General features: G+C 49.6%; 1 protein-coding gene across 1 annotated transcript in view; it reads left to right on the top strand.

Annotated features, from left to right (window-relative positions):
- The window catches only part of LOC149325449 (sodium-coupled monocarboxylate transporter 1-like), a 162,635-nt gene extending 146,127 nt beyond the window's left edge, over positions 1-16,508 (top strand). The window contains exon 17 of the mRNA XM_089564290.1: positions 16,318-16,508. Coding sequence (XP_089420416.1) covers positions 16,318-16,508 — 191 coding nt within the window. The remainder of the gene's footprint in view (positions 1-16,317) is intronic.
- Positions 16,509-17,614: the final 1,106 nt, after the last annotated feature.

Consider the following 17,614-nt stretch of genomic DNA (forward strand, 5'->3'; position numbering starts at 1 on the left):
TCGCAGAACTCGGATATCTTTTACAGCAAACTAAAGTTACTAATTTCTATGCATGCCAATAAGATGATTAGATTAGAAACAAGTACGAGCTAAATAATTTGTAGAGAACAAAACTGAGCTTACCAACTGAGCTTGCCGCGACGGCAAGCAGGAGGTAAGGCTAAAGCGAATATATCAATAACTCGAAGTGGTTACAGTGTCGGTGAAATGTTTACAGGAAGCCCCCAAGGTGGAGCAAATCTGTAATAAGGGAGGAAATTGCTCATAGTCATCCTTCCAAGGGCAGACATGCGGCTACAAAAGAAAGCTGCTCAGCTTCCACAGAAACTTCGTAGTTAAAGGAACATTTGACGATTTCACGAAACATTTGACCATGCACTGATATTTTTCTTCAGCTTGCAAGCTACCCAGGTGACAATACAGCGAACGCGTGAAGGAGAAAAAGAAGACCTGCAGTAGCTCCTCTCCGCTTCCTCCACACCCCTGATATAGTAGCACTTCTGGATGCTGGCACAAATTTATCGCTGCCAGGATATGCTCTGGTGCCCTCTGACACCACTCAAACCCCGGCGTTACCACGTATCTCCAACATTTTGTACCATACACTTGTCATGTACTAACCTCGCCGGTAGCTCACACATTTCTAGAATTAATCGTCTCCACTTACAGATCTCATCCCCTCTTCATCCTCGACTGTTACCTCCTTCCGAGGCAACCCGTCTCAGATTTAATCTCCCTAATTAAAGCCACCTCCAACGCTGCAGAAAGGACCCGCTATTATATTAGGGGATTTCAACTGCGCACATGTAGACTGGGGGTATACACGCATTAACAAGAGAGGAGCGGAATTGCGAAACACCCTTCAGATGCACAGCCTGTCCATATATAATGATCTGAGCACACCTACAAGAATCGGCAATAGTGTCACTGCCGACATAAGCCCAGATCTTACTTTTGGTCGCAACCTTCCCACACCGGTGTGGACGAACTCAAATGAGGCCCTGGGCAGTGATCATTATATCATTACTATACAGCTTGCTTTCACCAAAAAAGCTAAAAACCACCATGTCCGAATTACCAGCTGGGATAATCTTCGGAAGCACAGAGAGGCCAAAACATTAAAATCCCCTTTTAACCTCCACACATGGATGACAGAGCTGAATCAGGATGTCCAGGCATTCACGCAAACATTAGACGCCACCCCCGAGACTCCTGTTGCAGACAGTCGCTTAGCGCACCTACTCCAAGCTCAAAACAGTGTCCTCACACGCTGGAAAACCCAGAAGCAAAACTGGAAACTTAAGCTAAAATTAGCGCAACTACAGAAACAAATAGAAGAGCACAGTGCCGCACTCAGTAAATCTAACTGGCATCAATTATGTGATGGATTACGAGGTAATCTATCCTCCACCAGGGCCTGGAATCTTTTGCGACATATGATAGACCCCACTCAAGCTAAAAAGCAAACTCGGCTTACACTCATAAGACTTACCCATAAAAATCGTCAAAATCATCAAGCACTGTTATGCCAACTACAATCAACTTATACCACTGTGGGCCAAGCTCTATCATATCCCGACTATGTAGGCCCCGATCGACCCTCCCTCGACGCCCCCATTATGGAGGTTGAAGTCAGAGCAGCCCTTATCAAGCTCCGAAACTCAACCCCTGGAGAGGACCAAATCACAAATGTCATGCTCAGAAATCTAGATGACCGTTCAATTTCCCTTCTCATCGACTACTTCAATGAGTGCTGGCAAATGGGGGCGCTACCTGCTGAATGGAAGCACGGGAACATAATTTTCATTCCAAAACCAAATAAGCCCATTAACGCCCAAAACCTCCGTCCCATTTCGCTGACTTCGTGCTTGGGCAAACTCTTTGAGCATGTCATCCTCACCCGTCTCACGCAACACATGGAATCCCATGGACTATATCCCTATACTATGGTAGGATTTCGAGCCCACCTCTCGGCTCAGGACGCCCTACTCCAGATTTCACACGTTATCCTCAATGACATGTTGCATCACGCCAGAGCAATCCTGGCAGTCGACCTCACCAAAGCATTCGACAAAGTTACGCACAGGGCCATCCTGCAGGGCATCCAAGAGCTGCAGTTGGGGCCTAAGACCTACAATTATATCCGGGCCTTCTTAAACGGTCGCACAGCCTCACTGCATATAGATGATATACAGACCCGGCCCTTCACGCTTGGTAACATTGGTACCCCGCAAGGGGCGGTGTTATCTCCCTTCCTCTTCAACCTCACCCTCATCCCCCTGGCTAAGGCTTTCAGCCGCATTCCGCACTTAGGACACACACTTTACGCGGATGATATAACGGTTTGGACCACATATGGCTCGGATGGCGATATAGAATCGACATTTCAGGAAGCCGCCACAACTATAGCTACTCACGCGGCAAACATTGGGCTTGAGTGCTCCCCCACAAAGTCAGCACTTCTCATAATCCGCCCGCGGCGCGTCCCTACATCTCCCATCACGATCTACCTGCATGACACTCCCATACCGCAAACATCTACCCTCCGCATTCTTGGCCTGCATTTACAGGACACGGGGAAAAACAACCTTACCGTGAAAGCACTAAAACAGTCCACTTACTCCGTCATCCATCTTCTTAGAAGGTTTTCACATTCACGAGCCGGTCTAGACGAAGCAGACAATCTCAAGGTGCTGCATGCCTTTGTGCTTAGCCGCATTCTTTACGCCACTCCTTACCTGAACCTCTCCTCCGCGGATAAAGACAAGATCAATGCTCTAATCTGCATGGCTACCAAAGCAGCGCTAAACCTACCAAAGAGCACTAGCACGGACAGGCTCTTCAAATTAGGAATGCACAGCACTATACAAGAACTTATAGATGAACATCGCTACACACAGTACCTTCGTTTGGCTGGCACGGAAACCGGACGATATATACTGGATTCTGTGGGAATTCGCATACCGGCACACACGACAGACTTCACCTCTCTCCCTCGCGCCATACACACCGCGCTTATCCTGAAACCCTTTCCTAAGAATGTCCACCCTGAATACCATCAATCCCGCCAAGTCGCGCGAGCCAAAGCTCTGCATAAAGAATATGGCACTTCAGAGGATGTGCGCTGTATGGACGCCGCGTGTGGTCCAGACCGTTCAGTAGCTGTGGCTTACCATCCAGCAGCCCCCCCATTTACCCATTTCATAGACTCCCCTTGTACCCCGGAAGAAGCAGAGGAAGCAGCTATAGCAATAGCCATTGCCCAAACCAATGCGGCGTATATACTTAGCGATTCCAAAACAGCCATTCTTAACTTCGCCCGCGGACGCATCCATCCCCCCGCGTGGTAGATATTGAGAATGTGCACCCTAAATCCCGATAGGCGTATTGAGCTCGTGTGGGTGCCGGCTCACTCTGGCAATCCCGGAAATGAGGCCGCCGATAACATAGCCCGGGGACTTATTTGCCGGGAAAAATGGTGACCCCAGCCGGGATTTCTCGAGGGAGCAGGCACACACGTTCTCAGTACTAACTCAACAAGCACGCCTTGCCCGTCGACTCTATCCCCCTCCCCACCCCCGTTTATCCCACTCCCAACAAATCCTCTGGAGGCGACTCCAGACCCGAACTCTTCCTACCCCTCAGCGTCTATCCTACTTCCGCCATGTTTCCCCACAGTGCACTCTCTGCGGAGAATCGCACGCCACCCTTGACCACATCCTCTTCGGTTGCCCTGCCGATCCTCCCCAGCATTGACAGCCCGCCATCGGTACATGGGAGGAATGGGAGGCCCTCCTTGCGTCGCAGGACCTGGACACGCAACTTCGCTGTGTGTACCGGGATGCCAGTGCCATGGCTCTACGTGGCCTGGACACATGCGCGTAATGTGAGGGCTGTGCGGTGGCCCTGAGGCCTTGCACGCTCCAAACTCAGTTGCTTAATGAAGTTTTCCCTCCATCCATCCATCACAGATATCCATCCAATGTATAACAACTATCCTTCATTCAAAATTCCATTTCATGACGTTTTCTCATCGAATGCAAAGCTACAGCCCTTTCCTCTCCTTCATGGTTTCTTGCATGACTAATTAAGGTCCTTTCATTCTCATATTCTCATTCCTACCGATGCCTCGCAGGATCGTGAAAAGGCAGGTTTGGCAATTTTTTCCCCTACATTGAGATGGTCCTTTTTCTCTCCGTCTTCCTTATTTCACTGCAATTTACCTGGGCCAATTATTAGCAGCAATTTTAACCTTACGTAAATTAGATCCTACCGCTTCCCAAGTAATGGTTATTACGGACTCTGTGTGTATTTTCTCTACATTGTCATCACCCACTGAGTCTCGGGTATTACGCCTCTTTAGCAGCTGATCCCGCTCCATCTAAATTTGGTGCGGTTGCTTTGGGTACCGGGGCACATGGGCATTCAGTTAAATGAGGTTGCCGATTCCTTAGCAAGGGCCTCCCTCTGGGGCCCAATAATTGCAGTCCTGCCAACCTGCGCACATACAGCTGCGGTGAGGTTTCGCAGTTACACATTATTTCAGGAATTTTCAGCCTCGGCGCTTACTTCATCTCCCGAATATCAACAGCATCTGTGCATCCTTGGTGTAGCAAAGACTGGCGCTCGCGCAGACTGGAGGTCTCTTTCACGCGTTTGCGATGCCGAGTACCTCTGCTAAATTTCTACCTCCAAAGATCTGGTCTGGCGGCGGTTTCTCCACGGTGCCCATTTTGTGCCGAGCCTGAGACGGTGGATTCCTACCTGCTGTTCTGCCGCCGCTTCTCTTCTTTGAGGAGGCGCCTTTTAAAAAATTCTGTTTCACCAGCTGGGTCTGTCTGTGTCCACTGCGGTTGTTCTTTCCTTTGGCGCTTCTTTGCTTGGACGAAGCAACAGGAGTGCGCGCTGTGCTGTTCAAAGTTTTCCTCTGGAAACACAGCGACTCACTCCCCTGCTAATTTTAATTAACTTTTTTATTTTCTATTTATTTTTATCATTCTGATTTCCTAACATTTATTTTATTTATTATTGTATTTCTGTATCTTTCAGACAGTGCAAAATTAAAGCATTCCTTGCGTTGTATTCGAATTTGCACATATAGCCATCGTCTCGTCTTCGACCTCCCAGCTAACCGGACCCCTGTCATTGCGCCGTCCAACCTGTCAGCCTATACCCTATTACTACTACTTTTCCTCTAAAAATGCTCCTCTTTCCAGCAGTTCACCGCACGTGTCTTGGCCACTCCCCCGTAGTGGGCATGTGCCATTTTATTTGAGGCCAACCAACCAACCACCGTACCTGGGCCAATCCCCCCGCGTGGGTATGTGCCATGTTTACTGAGGAGAAGAAGAAGAAGAAGAAGATATCCTTGTGGTAGACTCCCCTGGTGTTGCTCTCCCGTGTGCTTTTCTTTTGCCTTTAGTACGCACAGGTGAATAGCAACCCCTGCCTCCCGACTCTTGGCCGATCGCCCAGTGTGGGTATGTGCCATCTCTTCAAAGGCTAACAATAATTACGCTTTCCTGCAGCCTCTGATCACGGCGACCATGACCCGTCACAAGGCGTCCAATGAGCAGCGGGCAGTATCCACGAAGGACGGGCACGCCGGCATCAGGACGAGCTGCCTCAAGCATCATGGTTGCGTCACGGGCACGACTGGGCGGAGCCAGGAAGGCGCTTCGTCGCACCCTCAGAGAAGCGGTAGTGGGCGACAGGACGCTCCAGGGTCCATCTGTGAGCACAGAGCCAAGTCTAGGAAGGCTGCCAAGGCGACATCACCTGTTGTCGATTCGAAAGCCTCGACTTCTCGAAAGTGAGCGTTAAGGAATTTCTTTCTGCTCTTTATCCCACTCGCTTTAATACCTACTAGCGCGTCCTGTAATTGTTCGCCAATGAAGAAATTCGATATAGGTTCCATCAAACGTGATTTATCCCTATAAAAGAATATATACTGTGTGTGTGTTTGTGCGTGTGTGTGTGTGTGTGTGTGTGTGTGTGTGTGCGTGCGTGTGTGTGTGTGTGTGTGTGATTATGACCTTGCGATGATAACAAGATCACCTAACAGAACTCTTTAGGTAAACTGCAATTGAAAGGCGTCAATTTAGCATGAAGACTGGCACTGCTTAAAATTAAGGCCAACATGTTGCCGTGGTAGCTTCTGAATTTTCAGCAAGCCGCAGAATGGCCTGCGCGAAATAGACAACAACAAAATAGACACTGAGTCAGCGAACGTAAAGCGACGATGCACTTGTCCTGTGTTCTTTCTTTTACTGTACATTTGCCGCAAGCGGGTCGATTATCCTCAGAACACCAAAAGCCGCAGTTCCTAATTCGACTGCATTAGAGTGATAGTAATCGTGTGGTGTAGCACGTTTTTATGTTCACACAAACACACACATTCTTCGTTACTCTAAGAGAGAAGACGGCCCCTGGGCATTACTTCATGAGTAGCTTTACTATTCCCGGAGCCATTTACATGGCAACATACAGAACTCATGAAAATAGCAAAGCATCGTGCGAAATTAATTAGTCATGTAACTTCAATGCGAAGTACAGACGAAACATATAAAGTATCTTTACTAAACAAAGCACCGTGAAGATGGCACAATATTACAAAGAAGATGAGCAATACACCTGATTACAAAGTAAGATAAATGTTCTCTATTGCATACTACAGACAGCAAGGTTAAATTTTCTATTCAACCAGCAGTGCATTAAGTATGGTAGAATAGTACGCAACACAGAATATTTAAAATAAAATCACAGCTCCTCTTGTGCGTTGTGCGATGCCAGTGCGCGCTGAAGAGTATGAGGTGGTTTAAGTTTTTTCCGCAGCCCTGCACGACGGTGTCCCTCCACGGTGCGGGAAACCCCACATGCCACATACCAGTGCGAAAGTGTTTCCTTCACTAGAGGAACCATAAAAGACGCTCTTATTACTAAATAAAACGCCCGTATCGAGGCGTACTGCAATGTAAAATCTGGGATATTTGAGATCTGACTTAACAAAATGGAACGACCGCTCGTGTCTAAGCATTCTGCGCAGTCTTGAAGAACCCGCTGACACATTCGCAATGTTTTCAAGGACAGTAAGCGTTGTGCTCGCTCGCGGATTTAACTATAACGTCCTGTAACAGAAGACACTAAGTAAACGTTGATGTACTTTTTATGAATTAGTGCTTCGAATGCCAGGAGACAGCCAAAGACAGTGTTAGGCAAAATGTGCTCGTTCCTATGCCGCCTCTACACAGCGCATAGCTGCAAATCTCGTTCAGGGCAATGTAGGAGGAGAGATCTGAGTCAGTAGGGAGAAGTAACGAAAAAACTATAAACGCGAACCGTGAGGCGGAAGCAGGCAACGCTTGGCTGCATGGTGTGCCCGCCTGTGCTCTGCGCAGGGCAGTCGACATCATTGGAGAGTGTTTCACGCCATCGAGCTCCCTTCTCAGGTTGCAGATCACACAGAAAGCATTTTCCTCGCTCTGAATGAGGATGAGGACACATTTGTACCACAAGCGGCCCGTAAGTTTTTTCCAGAACACGACTGCACCTTTACATCTCCTTCTGACTTATCGGTTACAAAGTCCTCCGTTGAGAATGCCTACCTAACCATGGCAGAATTGCTGGGCTCCATTAAACGCCTCAAAACTATCACTTCTCCCAAGCACGACGGCATGCCTAACTCTTTATTCCGTAACTTGGAAGGGACTGCTTTGCAAACACTACATGATAATTTCAACCAAGTGTGGCATTCTGGCGTCATGCCTCAAGAGTGGAAGCAATCTATTGTGGCCCAAATACCTAAGTCAGGTGAGCCTCTAGTATCTCTATCGGCCCTTTGTCCTATTTCTATCACGCCTACCATCTGTCTAATAACGCTAATAACGCGCATTATCACATTGCCACGTATCATTGTAGCGTCCGTTCGTTCGCGCGACGCCGCACAAAAGGGGTGTTATCATTTTTGCTCGTGACGCGAGAAGCGACCGGACTAATCTCCATTGTTCACAGCCATGAACAGCTGCATCTACTTGTTTCTGGATTACTCTAGATGATCTCGACCTGTTGTCTCGAAGTTTCGTTGCCGGCTTTAAATTGAACGATGCCGCGAGCAGCGGGCATTCGTAGTTCGACGATTGACGAGCACGCTTGTTGCTTACGCCGCCACCGAGTGATTCAGTTCTTTTGCGGGCGCAAGTCAGCCCAAATAAAGAGCTTCGTTTGCAAGTATTTCTGGTGTCTTCCTGACCGCTGGGTTGCCGTCACTACAACGTGACAATATTGAGTTTCAATAGTTTTCTAACGTTTACTGTAAGCACGGCTACAGATGTCTGCCAATAGCAACCGATTACAATCTTATGTGAGGCTATGCGCGCCATAACCTATTTTCTCTTCTTAAGACCGATACATATGCTTCAGAAGATCGCCCATCTTAATACTCTGAGTGAACTCATCGACCAGCGGGGGGCAAACAGAGCTCGCAAGCAGTATCTGCAATTTCATCGCTCAAAGACGCTCCCTCCGTGGTCGTACTGTCAGCTCACAGATAATCGCCCCACTGTTTCCCCGTCGGTATCAGCCGCGTATCTGCCTGAAGGCAACATATTGTACACCGATGCATCACGTACTGCAGAGGGGGGGGGGGGGGGGGGGGTTCCTGCTGCGTATAGCCCCTCCCATCCGCATCTCAACTCTCGCGCGACATACACCGCGATCACGTGCATCCCCCTGCATTGGAGCTTCAAGCCATTTACAATGCCATTGCTTCCCTTCCGCTCGTTCTCACATTCAATGCAGTTCACTTTGTTGCGACAGCAACACTACGCTAGTCGCTGAGCGATTTCGCGGAGACGAGGAAAGGCCATACTGCGCATGCACGAGGAGCAGTGACGTCACACGGCGCACAGCTACCGCGCCTCCGCCGTCCGCCGCCGCGCTCGCCAGTTGCGCATGCGCAGTAGCAGCGCATAAGCTAGCGTGCAGAGGCCGACGCCGCTGCCGCGCGCTTTCCATCGCCTCTCTCTCTCTCCTCTTCGATGCGCTGTAGCAGCGCACAGCTAGCGTGCCGGGGCCGCCGGCATGCTAGGTGTGCGTAGTGACGTCACTTGCTCCTCGTACATGCACAGTATGGTCGTGAAAGAGCACGCGAAACGGCGAGACTGTGGGCAATGTAGCTCACGCAACAATATATATCTACGCGCAGTTGTTGCTTCCGCAATCCTCCAGGTTTAACCAGAGCTAAACCACAGCTTATTTTTTACACCGACTCCATCGCCTCCCATAAATAGATCAAGGCTTTTCGACGCACATTCCAGATTACACAATCAGTTCATCTCCTCTGTGCAAAGTACCCATGACCTGTGCGCATACGCTGAATTGACGGCCATGCACATAACATTCAAGCGGATCCTATGACAGAGCTTGACACATCAGACGATCCGCCACCTTCCCTTCTTTCACAAGATCCGTTCCTGTCTCATGTCTACGATTCACAAGCTCTGGGCCAGCGAACACGCGGTCTACCGTATTTTCCGGTGTATAAGACGCGGCTTTTTTTCAGAAATCTTGCTGGTGCGTCCTATACAAGGGTGCGTCTTATACGCTAATTTTTCGAGTTTTTTTTGCGAGTTCAGAAGTTACTCAGGTTCATGTTCAAGCTTTTTTCATTGAAAAAGTATCACTACCAATGACGCGGTTGTAACGCGGTTAATACTTCAATACGGGGACCGCCGTGCGCAGCTTTTCTTAGGTGAACTTTATCATGAAACAGCTGGGATGACGACTTCCGGGATCACAAACACGCAACCGTTTCGGAGGCCCCAAGCAAAAGTAATGTGAAATGCCAAAAGATGAAGACAATCGCGCTTCTCGCCACTGTCAAGACAAGTCCAGACAAGCCGGTGTTCTTTTTAGCCACCATTTGCAACTTTGCTCCGTGTACGTAGTACGAAGAGAATGTTTCAGCCTCGTTGCCGCCAGAAATGGGCGAACTTTTTGATAGCGTATACGAAGATGAAGACTTCATAGGTTTTAAGTAGAAATAAAATGTTGTTATGGACATAATGTAGAGCACTTTCGTTTTTTCTGAAACGTGGGCGGGTATAACGTGAGTGTTGCCATTTTCGATCACTTAGCGTTGCTTAAGAATTTGTCACAGGTACAGTGAATTTCGCGATGCTCGCGCAAGCGTGTTTCATTCTCACTAGCCTAACCGGTTAAATTGTTGTGCGTCTTATACATGGGTGCGTCTTATATACCAACTTTTTCAATGACAGCCTGCATATATGGTGGGTGCGTCTTATACAAAGGTGCGTCTTATACTCCGGAAAATACGGTAATTCCTCCGTGTTCGCACCCTCTCCCCCGTAGTCTTACTCGGCAGGAGGAGCTATAAGTGTACGGGTTTCGGGCAGGGGCGGCTCTGACCCCATCTGCCCGTCATCAGTGGCGTGATAAAGATCTGCCAGCAACTGACAGGTGCCCTCCGCTGCTCCGGACATTTGTGATTTGCGGCACCTATTGTGGACTTGACCAACGAGGGCCCCTAATAGAAAACAGCTCCTCGGGGAGGTGGCCCTGCGGTGGAACTGCGGCGGTGACTATGTGAACTGGACTGTGAGCAATCAGTTCACCAACAGCCTATGCGACTACCTCGCCAAAAGTGGTCTCTACTCCCTCTTTTAACTTTGTAAATCCTACATTCCACTCCCCCTTTCTTAAATTCTGCCGCATGACAGGTTTCTTGAATAATAAAAAAAAAAGAACCACAGCAACCGCTCCAGGACAGCAGGCAGAACAAGAAGCGTGCGCGCCTTTTTACGAACTGCGTAATTCAAGGCACCGGCCGGCGTTGTCAGCGGAGACAACTTGAAATGCATAGTAGATATGCAAAAAAAAAAAAACTTTCTAACCTTGCCGTCGTCAGACCGCACGAGTTTCGCGTCGAAGACGAAGAAAGAGGGAAAAACACAGATTTTGGGCGCTAAGACATACCTCGCACGCTCACAAGCGCAGCCACGTAGACGACCGTCTCATGGCTTCGTTACGGTATGCCTGCCTTGTGTGCCCGTCTGCTCTGTCGCCGGTCACCCGCGCGTGCGCGCTAGCGCTCGTGGCGCCACTAAAAATACGGGTTACCAACTAATTTGTGACGCAGTTCCTGGCGTCAGATTTCGCTGAGTGTCCGCTCTCTATGAGTCCCTTTCTCTATGTCTGCGGTGTCTAGGCGGTGAGCGTTGGCCTTTATTCAGCAAGAGCGAATCACGTTGTCAGTCGCGTGACACAACTGGCAAGAGCGAGCGGTCGGCTCAGCAGCAAAATGAGTGGTAATTGCTGCTACAAGTCACGTGGTGCGACGTCACATCTGCACCTGCGGCGAGCCTCTAGTTAGAAGTCAAATCCAAGCGTCATTTGACATTCACCAGTGCTTGATACAAGTGGAGCTTTTAAGGCGGAAGCCTTTAATGCCTCATCGCTGTAAGCCGGAGTTGTCGGCAGAAATGTCACGTTTTCCAATTGGTGGAAATAATCGTGACGTCACAGTGCGCAAATTTCAAACGGGGCCAATTGTACTTTCACTGGTAACCATGCAACCATTTAAAGAAATTTTATAGTGATACTCGAAGTAAAATAAATAAATAAATAAATAGAACCTAGTAGGAAATTTGGCGAGTTCGGGAATTGAACCAGTGTCGAATGGAACCAAGATGCTCCAACCTATCGACGAGTCGGTGGTACAGATCGGACGCCTCCTTAAGCGAGTTTCCAACAAGCATCGTGGTATACAAAAGTCCAACCCTCTGCGCCTCGTTCAAGCCTTCATCTGCTCCCGCATCACCTACTCTGCACCCTACATACGTCTCACTCGTGCCGAAAACGAACGGTTAGAGTGTCACTCCGAAAAGCGTACAAGACGGCCCTGGATCTTCCCATGTCCACAGCTACCCATAAGCCCATGGCTCTCGGAATCTTCAATGCCGTGAGCGAACTTATCGAAGCAACCCTCACTGCCCAATACGAGCGGCTCTCACTCACACACGCTGGCCGAGCGATACTGCAGGAAGTTGGGATCTCCCCGCGGAGAGCGGCCGCAAGTTATGCTGAACTTATCCCGAAATATCACCTAAATCTCCGCATCCCGCCCATTCCCAAATGGATGCACCCGGAACACCATGGCGAGAGACGGGCCGATCATGCACGTCATTTCGAGGAACGCTTCAGCGTACGTCCGTACGTCACGTATGCGGACGCCTCTGACCATCCCTCGAAGCCAGCGACGGTGGCGGTAGCTATCGCCCCTCACCTCAGCTGGTACACAGCCTGCGGCATTCGCAATGCAGAAACAGTCACCGCAGCAGAGGAGGTTGCCAATGCGCTATTAGCGCTAGCCGACCCTAATACCAAAATCGTCGTCAGTGATTCTCAACAGGCTATCCGCAACTACGATGCTGGCCGTATCTCTTGCCAGGCGTTACAAATTCTACTTTCTACTGCACCCTCTTCCACCACTAGCTGACTCCTCATGGACATCGACATGTACGAAAACAGACGACAAGCGCGGGCTCGGGCTCTTGAGAGACAGCACGGCTCCCGACCCGGTGTATATTATGTAGACGTAGCAGGGCCATCGCCCACGGGATTTTACACGTCCTCTGTCGTTCACCAGGAAATGCACGTGATGGACTCTCCTTTCGAGCCCCGAATTCATTGCGAGGTGAGGAAGTAGCGATAGCGCTTGCTGCCGCCCACGCCATTTCGAGAATCATCATCACGGAGTCCCGAAAAGCATGTGATCATTCCTTGACAGGAGAGATCTCCCCCTTAGCTGCTTGTATTCTAAGATGGTCTGCCACTGAACCAACACCGAAAAGAATCATTTGGGCTCCTGTCCACCAGGGCTTACAAGGTAACGAGGCCGCTGATGCGCCTGCTCGAGCGCTTGCTTACTGGGCTCCTCATCCCAGCTCTTCTGGCTTGGAAACTAACCAGCCGCTCCTGCGATTCAGGGAAATAATAACGCATTATAGAGCTGCATTATAGCGACAACCACCGCCTTTTCCCGGCACCTACAAAGGGCCTGAGTAAGACGGAGGAGCGAACTTTAAGGCGCCTGCAGACAGGCACTCTACTCTGTCCTGCAATCATAAAACATTACGATCCTAACACGGATGGGCGATGCCCGCACTGTGGGGAGACCTGTGATATCTTCCACATGGTGTGGGCATGTACTCAAAATTCCCACCTCCCTCCTTCCCCTACCCCTTCCAGAGAGGCATGGGAGACTGCCCTCCTCAACTGCTCCTCGCTTGAGTCCCAAAGGGCTCTGGTGAAACGGGTGAGAGACGGGGCATTGTCATGCGGTGTCCCGGGCTAGGGACGCCGACCATGAAGCGTGGCCACTCTGTGGCTCCCAAACTCTACTGCACCAACTAAAAGTTTCACCACCACCCACGAGTCCCTCAGCGGAAGCGCCCAGGCGCGCACACTCGCCCGAGATATGAGCTGTCGAGCCGAGTGTATGATCAGCCTCCCTGCTTCCTCTGACACTAATATCTCACACACTTCTCTACTCACCACTCACACGGACATACTCCAGCACTACCGGCTCGAAAGATGTTTCTATCCTTCCGCACACCGTGATCTAACAAGACGCGAAGCCGTTCAATGGCGCAAACTACAAACTGGCAGTTTTCCAAACACCCGCTTGTACAGCAGTATCTTTCCGCAACAGATAGACCCCATGAGCAAACACTGCTCAACTCCGGCCACTCTCATACACATGGTGTGGACTTGTACACACCACCACACAAATAACTCAAACCCCCCAGAGACGTGGGAGTCTCTCCTGCGCACTTCCGAGCCAGTAGACCAACGCCGGCTTACCCAGCCCGCGGTGGAGGCCGCGACATTCCAAGGGATCTCCGACAACCAACTATAAGCCAGCGCAACTGGTCCTTGGACTGGTTTCATGTTTTTGGGCGTAATAAAAGAGTTCACCACCACCACACCGAGGTATGCGAGACAGATACATTTCCTCTCCTCAAAAACCAATTTACCGACGAGCAAGGCGTACAGCCGAACGGGCGATGGCGTTCTGTGGACTCCCTGGCACGCTGTCGCGTTGCACTCTTAGAGGCGAAGCTTAACATTTTGACCACACGTCAGTGACACAAGCAGCAACACCGCGCTTTAGGCGTTCGCCTCAACGCACTTTAGGTTAACAATGCGCCCTCCTGAAGTTTTCCGCTTCGAAATGGTTGGGTTTTCAAGCAGATAAACCAATTAGATGTCCGAAAGCGTGATTAGCCTGGGTGGCACATGTGTTCTTCGCCTACACGTTTGGCGACAAAATTAGACTCATGTTAAGCTCTGATTAAGGTTAAACTTATCTGATCTGTCCTCGCCGCAGATGGAAGTTGATCAACACGACGGTGTGCAATGCACGGCGAGAGTGAGTGTTTTAGTTTAAAGAAGGAATAATCTGCTGTGGCGATAGCATAGTGCTGTCATGCAGTGTCCAGCGAAGCTGATCTGTTCGCGTCGCCTAGCGTTCGAAACACATACTCGGCATTGTTACTTTATTTCTGCACCCTCAAGGTCACGGACGCCTAAGGTTCTTTGTTGTGCTTGACCCCGTAAGTAGTGAGTTCGAATTTAAACTCCTTTCAAACAATTTTTCAGGCTTATCGATGTTAAACCGCCAGTCATTTTTTTTTATTTCGAATTACCCTTAAAAAAAGGAACTTCAGACATTTTCTGTGGGCTAAACTGTGATTATATGGATACTTCAGGTGATGGTAAATTGTATTGAAACACTCAATCTCAGATCAGAGCGCTATGTTCATGACGCACGTATTTTTAGTGAGCCGTAATGTTGGTCAGGTCAATTAGAGAGATGTGGGAAAGGAATTTGTCCTGCAGTGGGCATAGTCAGCCTGGTGATGATAATGAATGGCGGCCGTCAGCAACGCCAATTGGTTTTGATCGAGTCAGAATCGGTTTTACGTTCATTCAGTATGCGGTTTTCAAGTACGTAATGGTGCCCTTTTTATAGTCCACATTGCGCGGTATCTTTGCAAAGCGGTCAAGGCGAGAAGAACAGCAATGGGGTAGTCGCCAATTCAAGTTTTAGTTTGGAACAGGCAAACGGCGGTGTCCGCCGTAGGTAATCGCCGCTCGGTTCAACCTTCCAACAATATGAAGTTGTGCGGCCCGCAGTTGCGAACTCAAGAAAAAAAATTATCTGTGGTTTAAGTAAAGTTCAGGTTCTCTGTCTTCCTTGCACCAGAGGTGCCCAGCCACGGTTTGTAGAACTGAAGACTGAAGCGTCCCTCCGCACCAGGGGTGCCCCGTCAGAGACGGTCTTGTGATGAGTTGAGATGCAGGGGTGAGGCGAATACTTGAAGTTTATCTACAGATATTTACAATCACATGCAAATTTAGGCACTGGAGACATATTAAACAGCACAAGGGCAAACAACAAAAAGGTAGAACTGGCTAACACTAGGGAAGGCCCCTACTCGGCGTAGCCGAAGATGCACAGCATCTCACCTTAGCCCACACGCTTTTTCTGGCGCCGGAGCCCGGTTTTAAAGACCTCAAGGCACGGCCCACATTTGGAAGCACCCAATCATTCTACACTCTTCATATGATTGGCTAATCGAGAGCATGGGCAGCCCTCCAACTACCGTAGGGTAAATCACCCTCTTCACCACAAAATAAAAATAAAAACAACCACAAATGCACATTCGTGCCAGCACGTGCGCGAATCGGTACCGCGGGCGGGGGCGACACCCGTATTTCCCGGCGCATTCGCGAGCGGCCGCGTTCCAAGAAAGGAGACGCTTCGCTTTGAGCGCCCCCAGCCGCGTTCCGATGAGCCCGCTTACACTACCGATCCCTTACAGTGTAGCTTGGTTAAGCCCGGTAATTGCGAAAGCAATATCCGTACCTACGCCATGGTTATACAATCCAATCCAATCCAAACCATTCCAATTTAATCCACTCCATTCCAATCCAATCCAATCCAATGTAATCTAATCTAGTGTAATGTAATCTAATCTGATCTAATCCGGCCAACCCGTCCAGTCCAGTCCAATCCACTCCAATCCAATCCATTCTAATCCAATCTAATGCAATCAAGATCAAATGAAGGTCAATGGTGGTCACCGCCGCGGCACGGCAAAGGCGTGGAAGTGCAAGTAGTATTGCTTTCGCAATAATAATAGAATTCACGTTCTACGTTTACATGCGTGGTTGTTGGCAGTCAAACTGATTACCTCTTAGCAGACGAAAAAAACGCCGTTTCTCTTGGTGCAGGCACGTCGGAACGGGACCAGCAATATGTTCATGGCATCACGGCTCAGCCGGCCAGAGACCGACACACGCTGACTCCCAGGGATCAGGACGCCAGCGTCGGGCTTCCCCGCGTGAAAGCAGCATCGGCGGCACTCGATCCTTGGGCCAGACGAAGGGGCCCAGTTCCCAAGACTTCCGATCCCGACCGCTAAATATTCAGCGACCCGAAGCTCCTTCGGATCTGCCGCCTGCTCTCGGCGTCCAATTAGCGCAAGACGGGCGTTCATTGACTTCGGCGCCTCTCGGGGTTCTCGAAACGAACGACGGAGCCAAAGTGCGCGTCACAGACATGGCCACGTGCGTAGCGTTCCTGCTGTACGCGGCAGTGCTCCTAGTGTTCTGGGTCGTCTACTCGGCGGCGGAAGTCAACACGCCCCTGAAGAAAGTTGCTGCAAGGCACATGATGACGGCGACAGATGGGACAGCCGCTCCTGTCGTTTCCACTGTGGTTGAAGACGTCCCGAGGACTACGGTAGCTGGAAAGGACTACATTCGTCGTAGCACGCGATTCGACGATGGCGTTTCGCTCCACGAAGAGGAAGCTCAAAACGATCAGGCTGGTGAAATGTTTATGCATCTGAACCAGGTTGAACCGATCGCTGTTGGCGGCGACACTGGACAAAATGAGACTACGACCGCTGAAGGCGCACTGACTGAAGGGGAAATTTAATTGTAATGTACACATACGTAACCACAGCAACTGGTAGTCGGTGGTGATCTGACGTAAGAAAGAAGCGTAGAAAGGTGCGTAAGAAAGCCAAGTGTTCAATTCGGAATTGGGTTGCTATAGGTAAAACGTAGTTTTTCGTTTGCCGACCCTCAAATACACTTAGTCAACGGCAATTGACTTTCGCGGTAACTCTATGCAGTGGCTTTGGAAAGGCCTCATGCGTTTCATTGCGTAGTATACATAAGGTACCAATTTTTTTACGTCAAATTTGGTCCCGTAATGCGTGTGGTGCTTTGGCGTCGTCTTAAATGTTACGCCTGCGAAACACCAAAACAAAGCTCTAGGACTGCCCATAGAGGTGTCACTACTGTACACCGATATCGACAGCAGCTAACAGCGCATGCCTATCGGCTTTTGGCTGCAGTGGTCGGCGCTATATGCGTGCACTTTACTGACGATTTGCATCTCCACGCCAGCGCTAAACGTTTATATGCATTTATCGCAAAAAAATGCGTAAAAATGGTGACACTTCGTAGTCATTGAAGGTACATTTAGCTCATGTACTAAAACGTGACATTTTCCAACGTA

This window comes from Amblyomma mixtum, chromosome 10, assembly GCF_055824585.1.
Source record: "Amblyomma mixtum isolate Tamu chromosome 10, ASM5582458v1, whole genome shotgun sequence".
NCBI lineage: Eukaryota > Metazoa > Arthropoda > Arachnida > Ixodida > Ixodidae > Amblyomma > Amblyomma mixtum.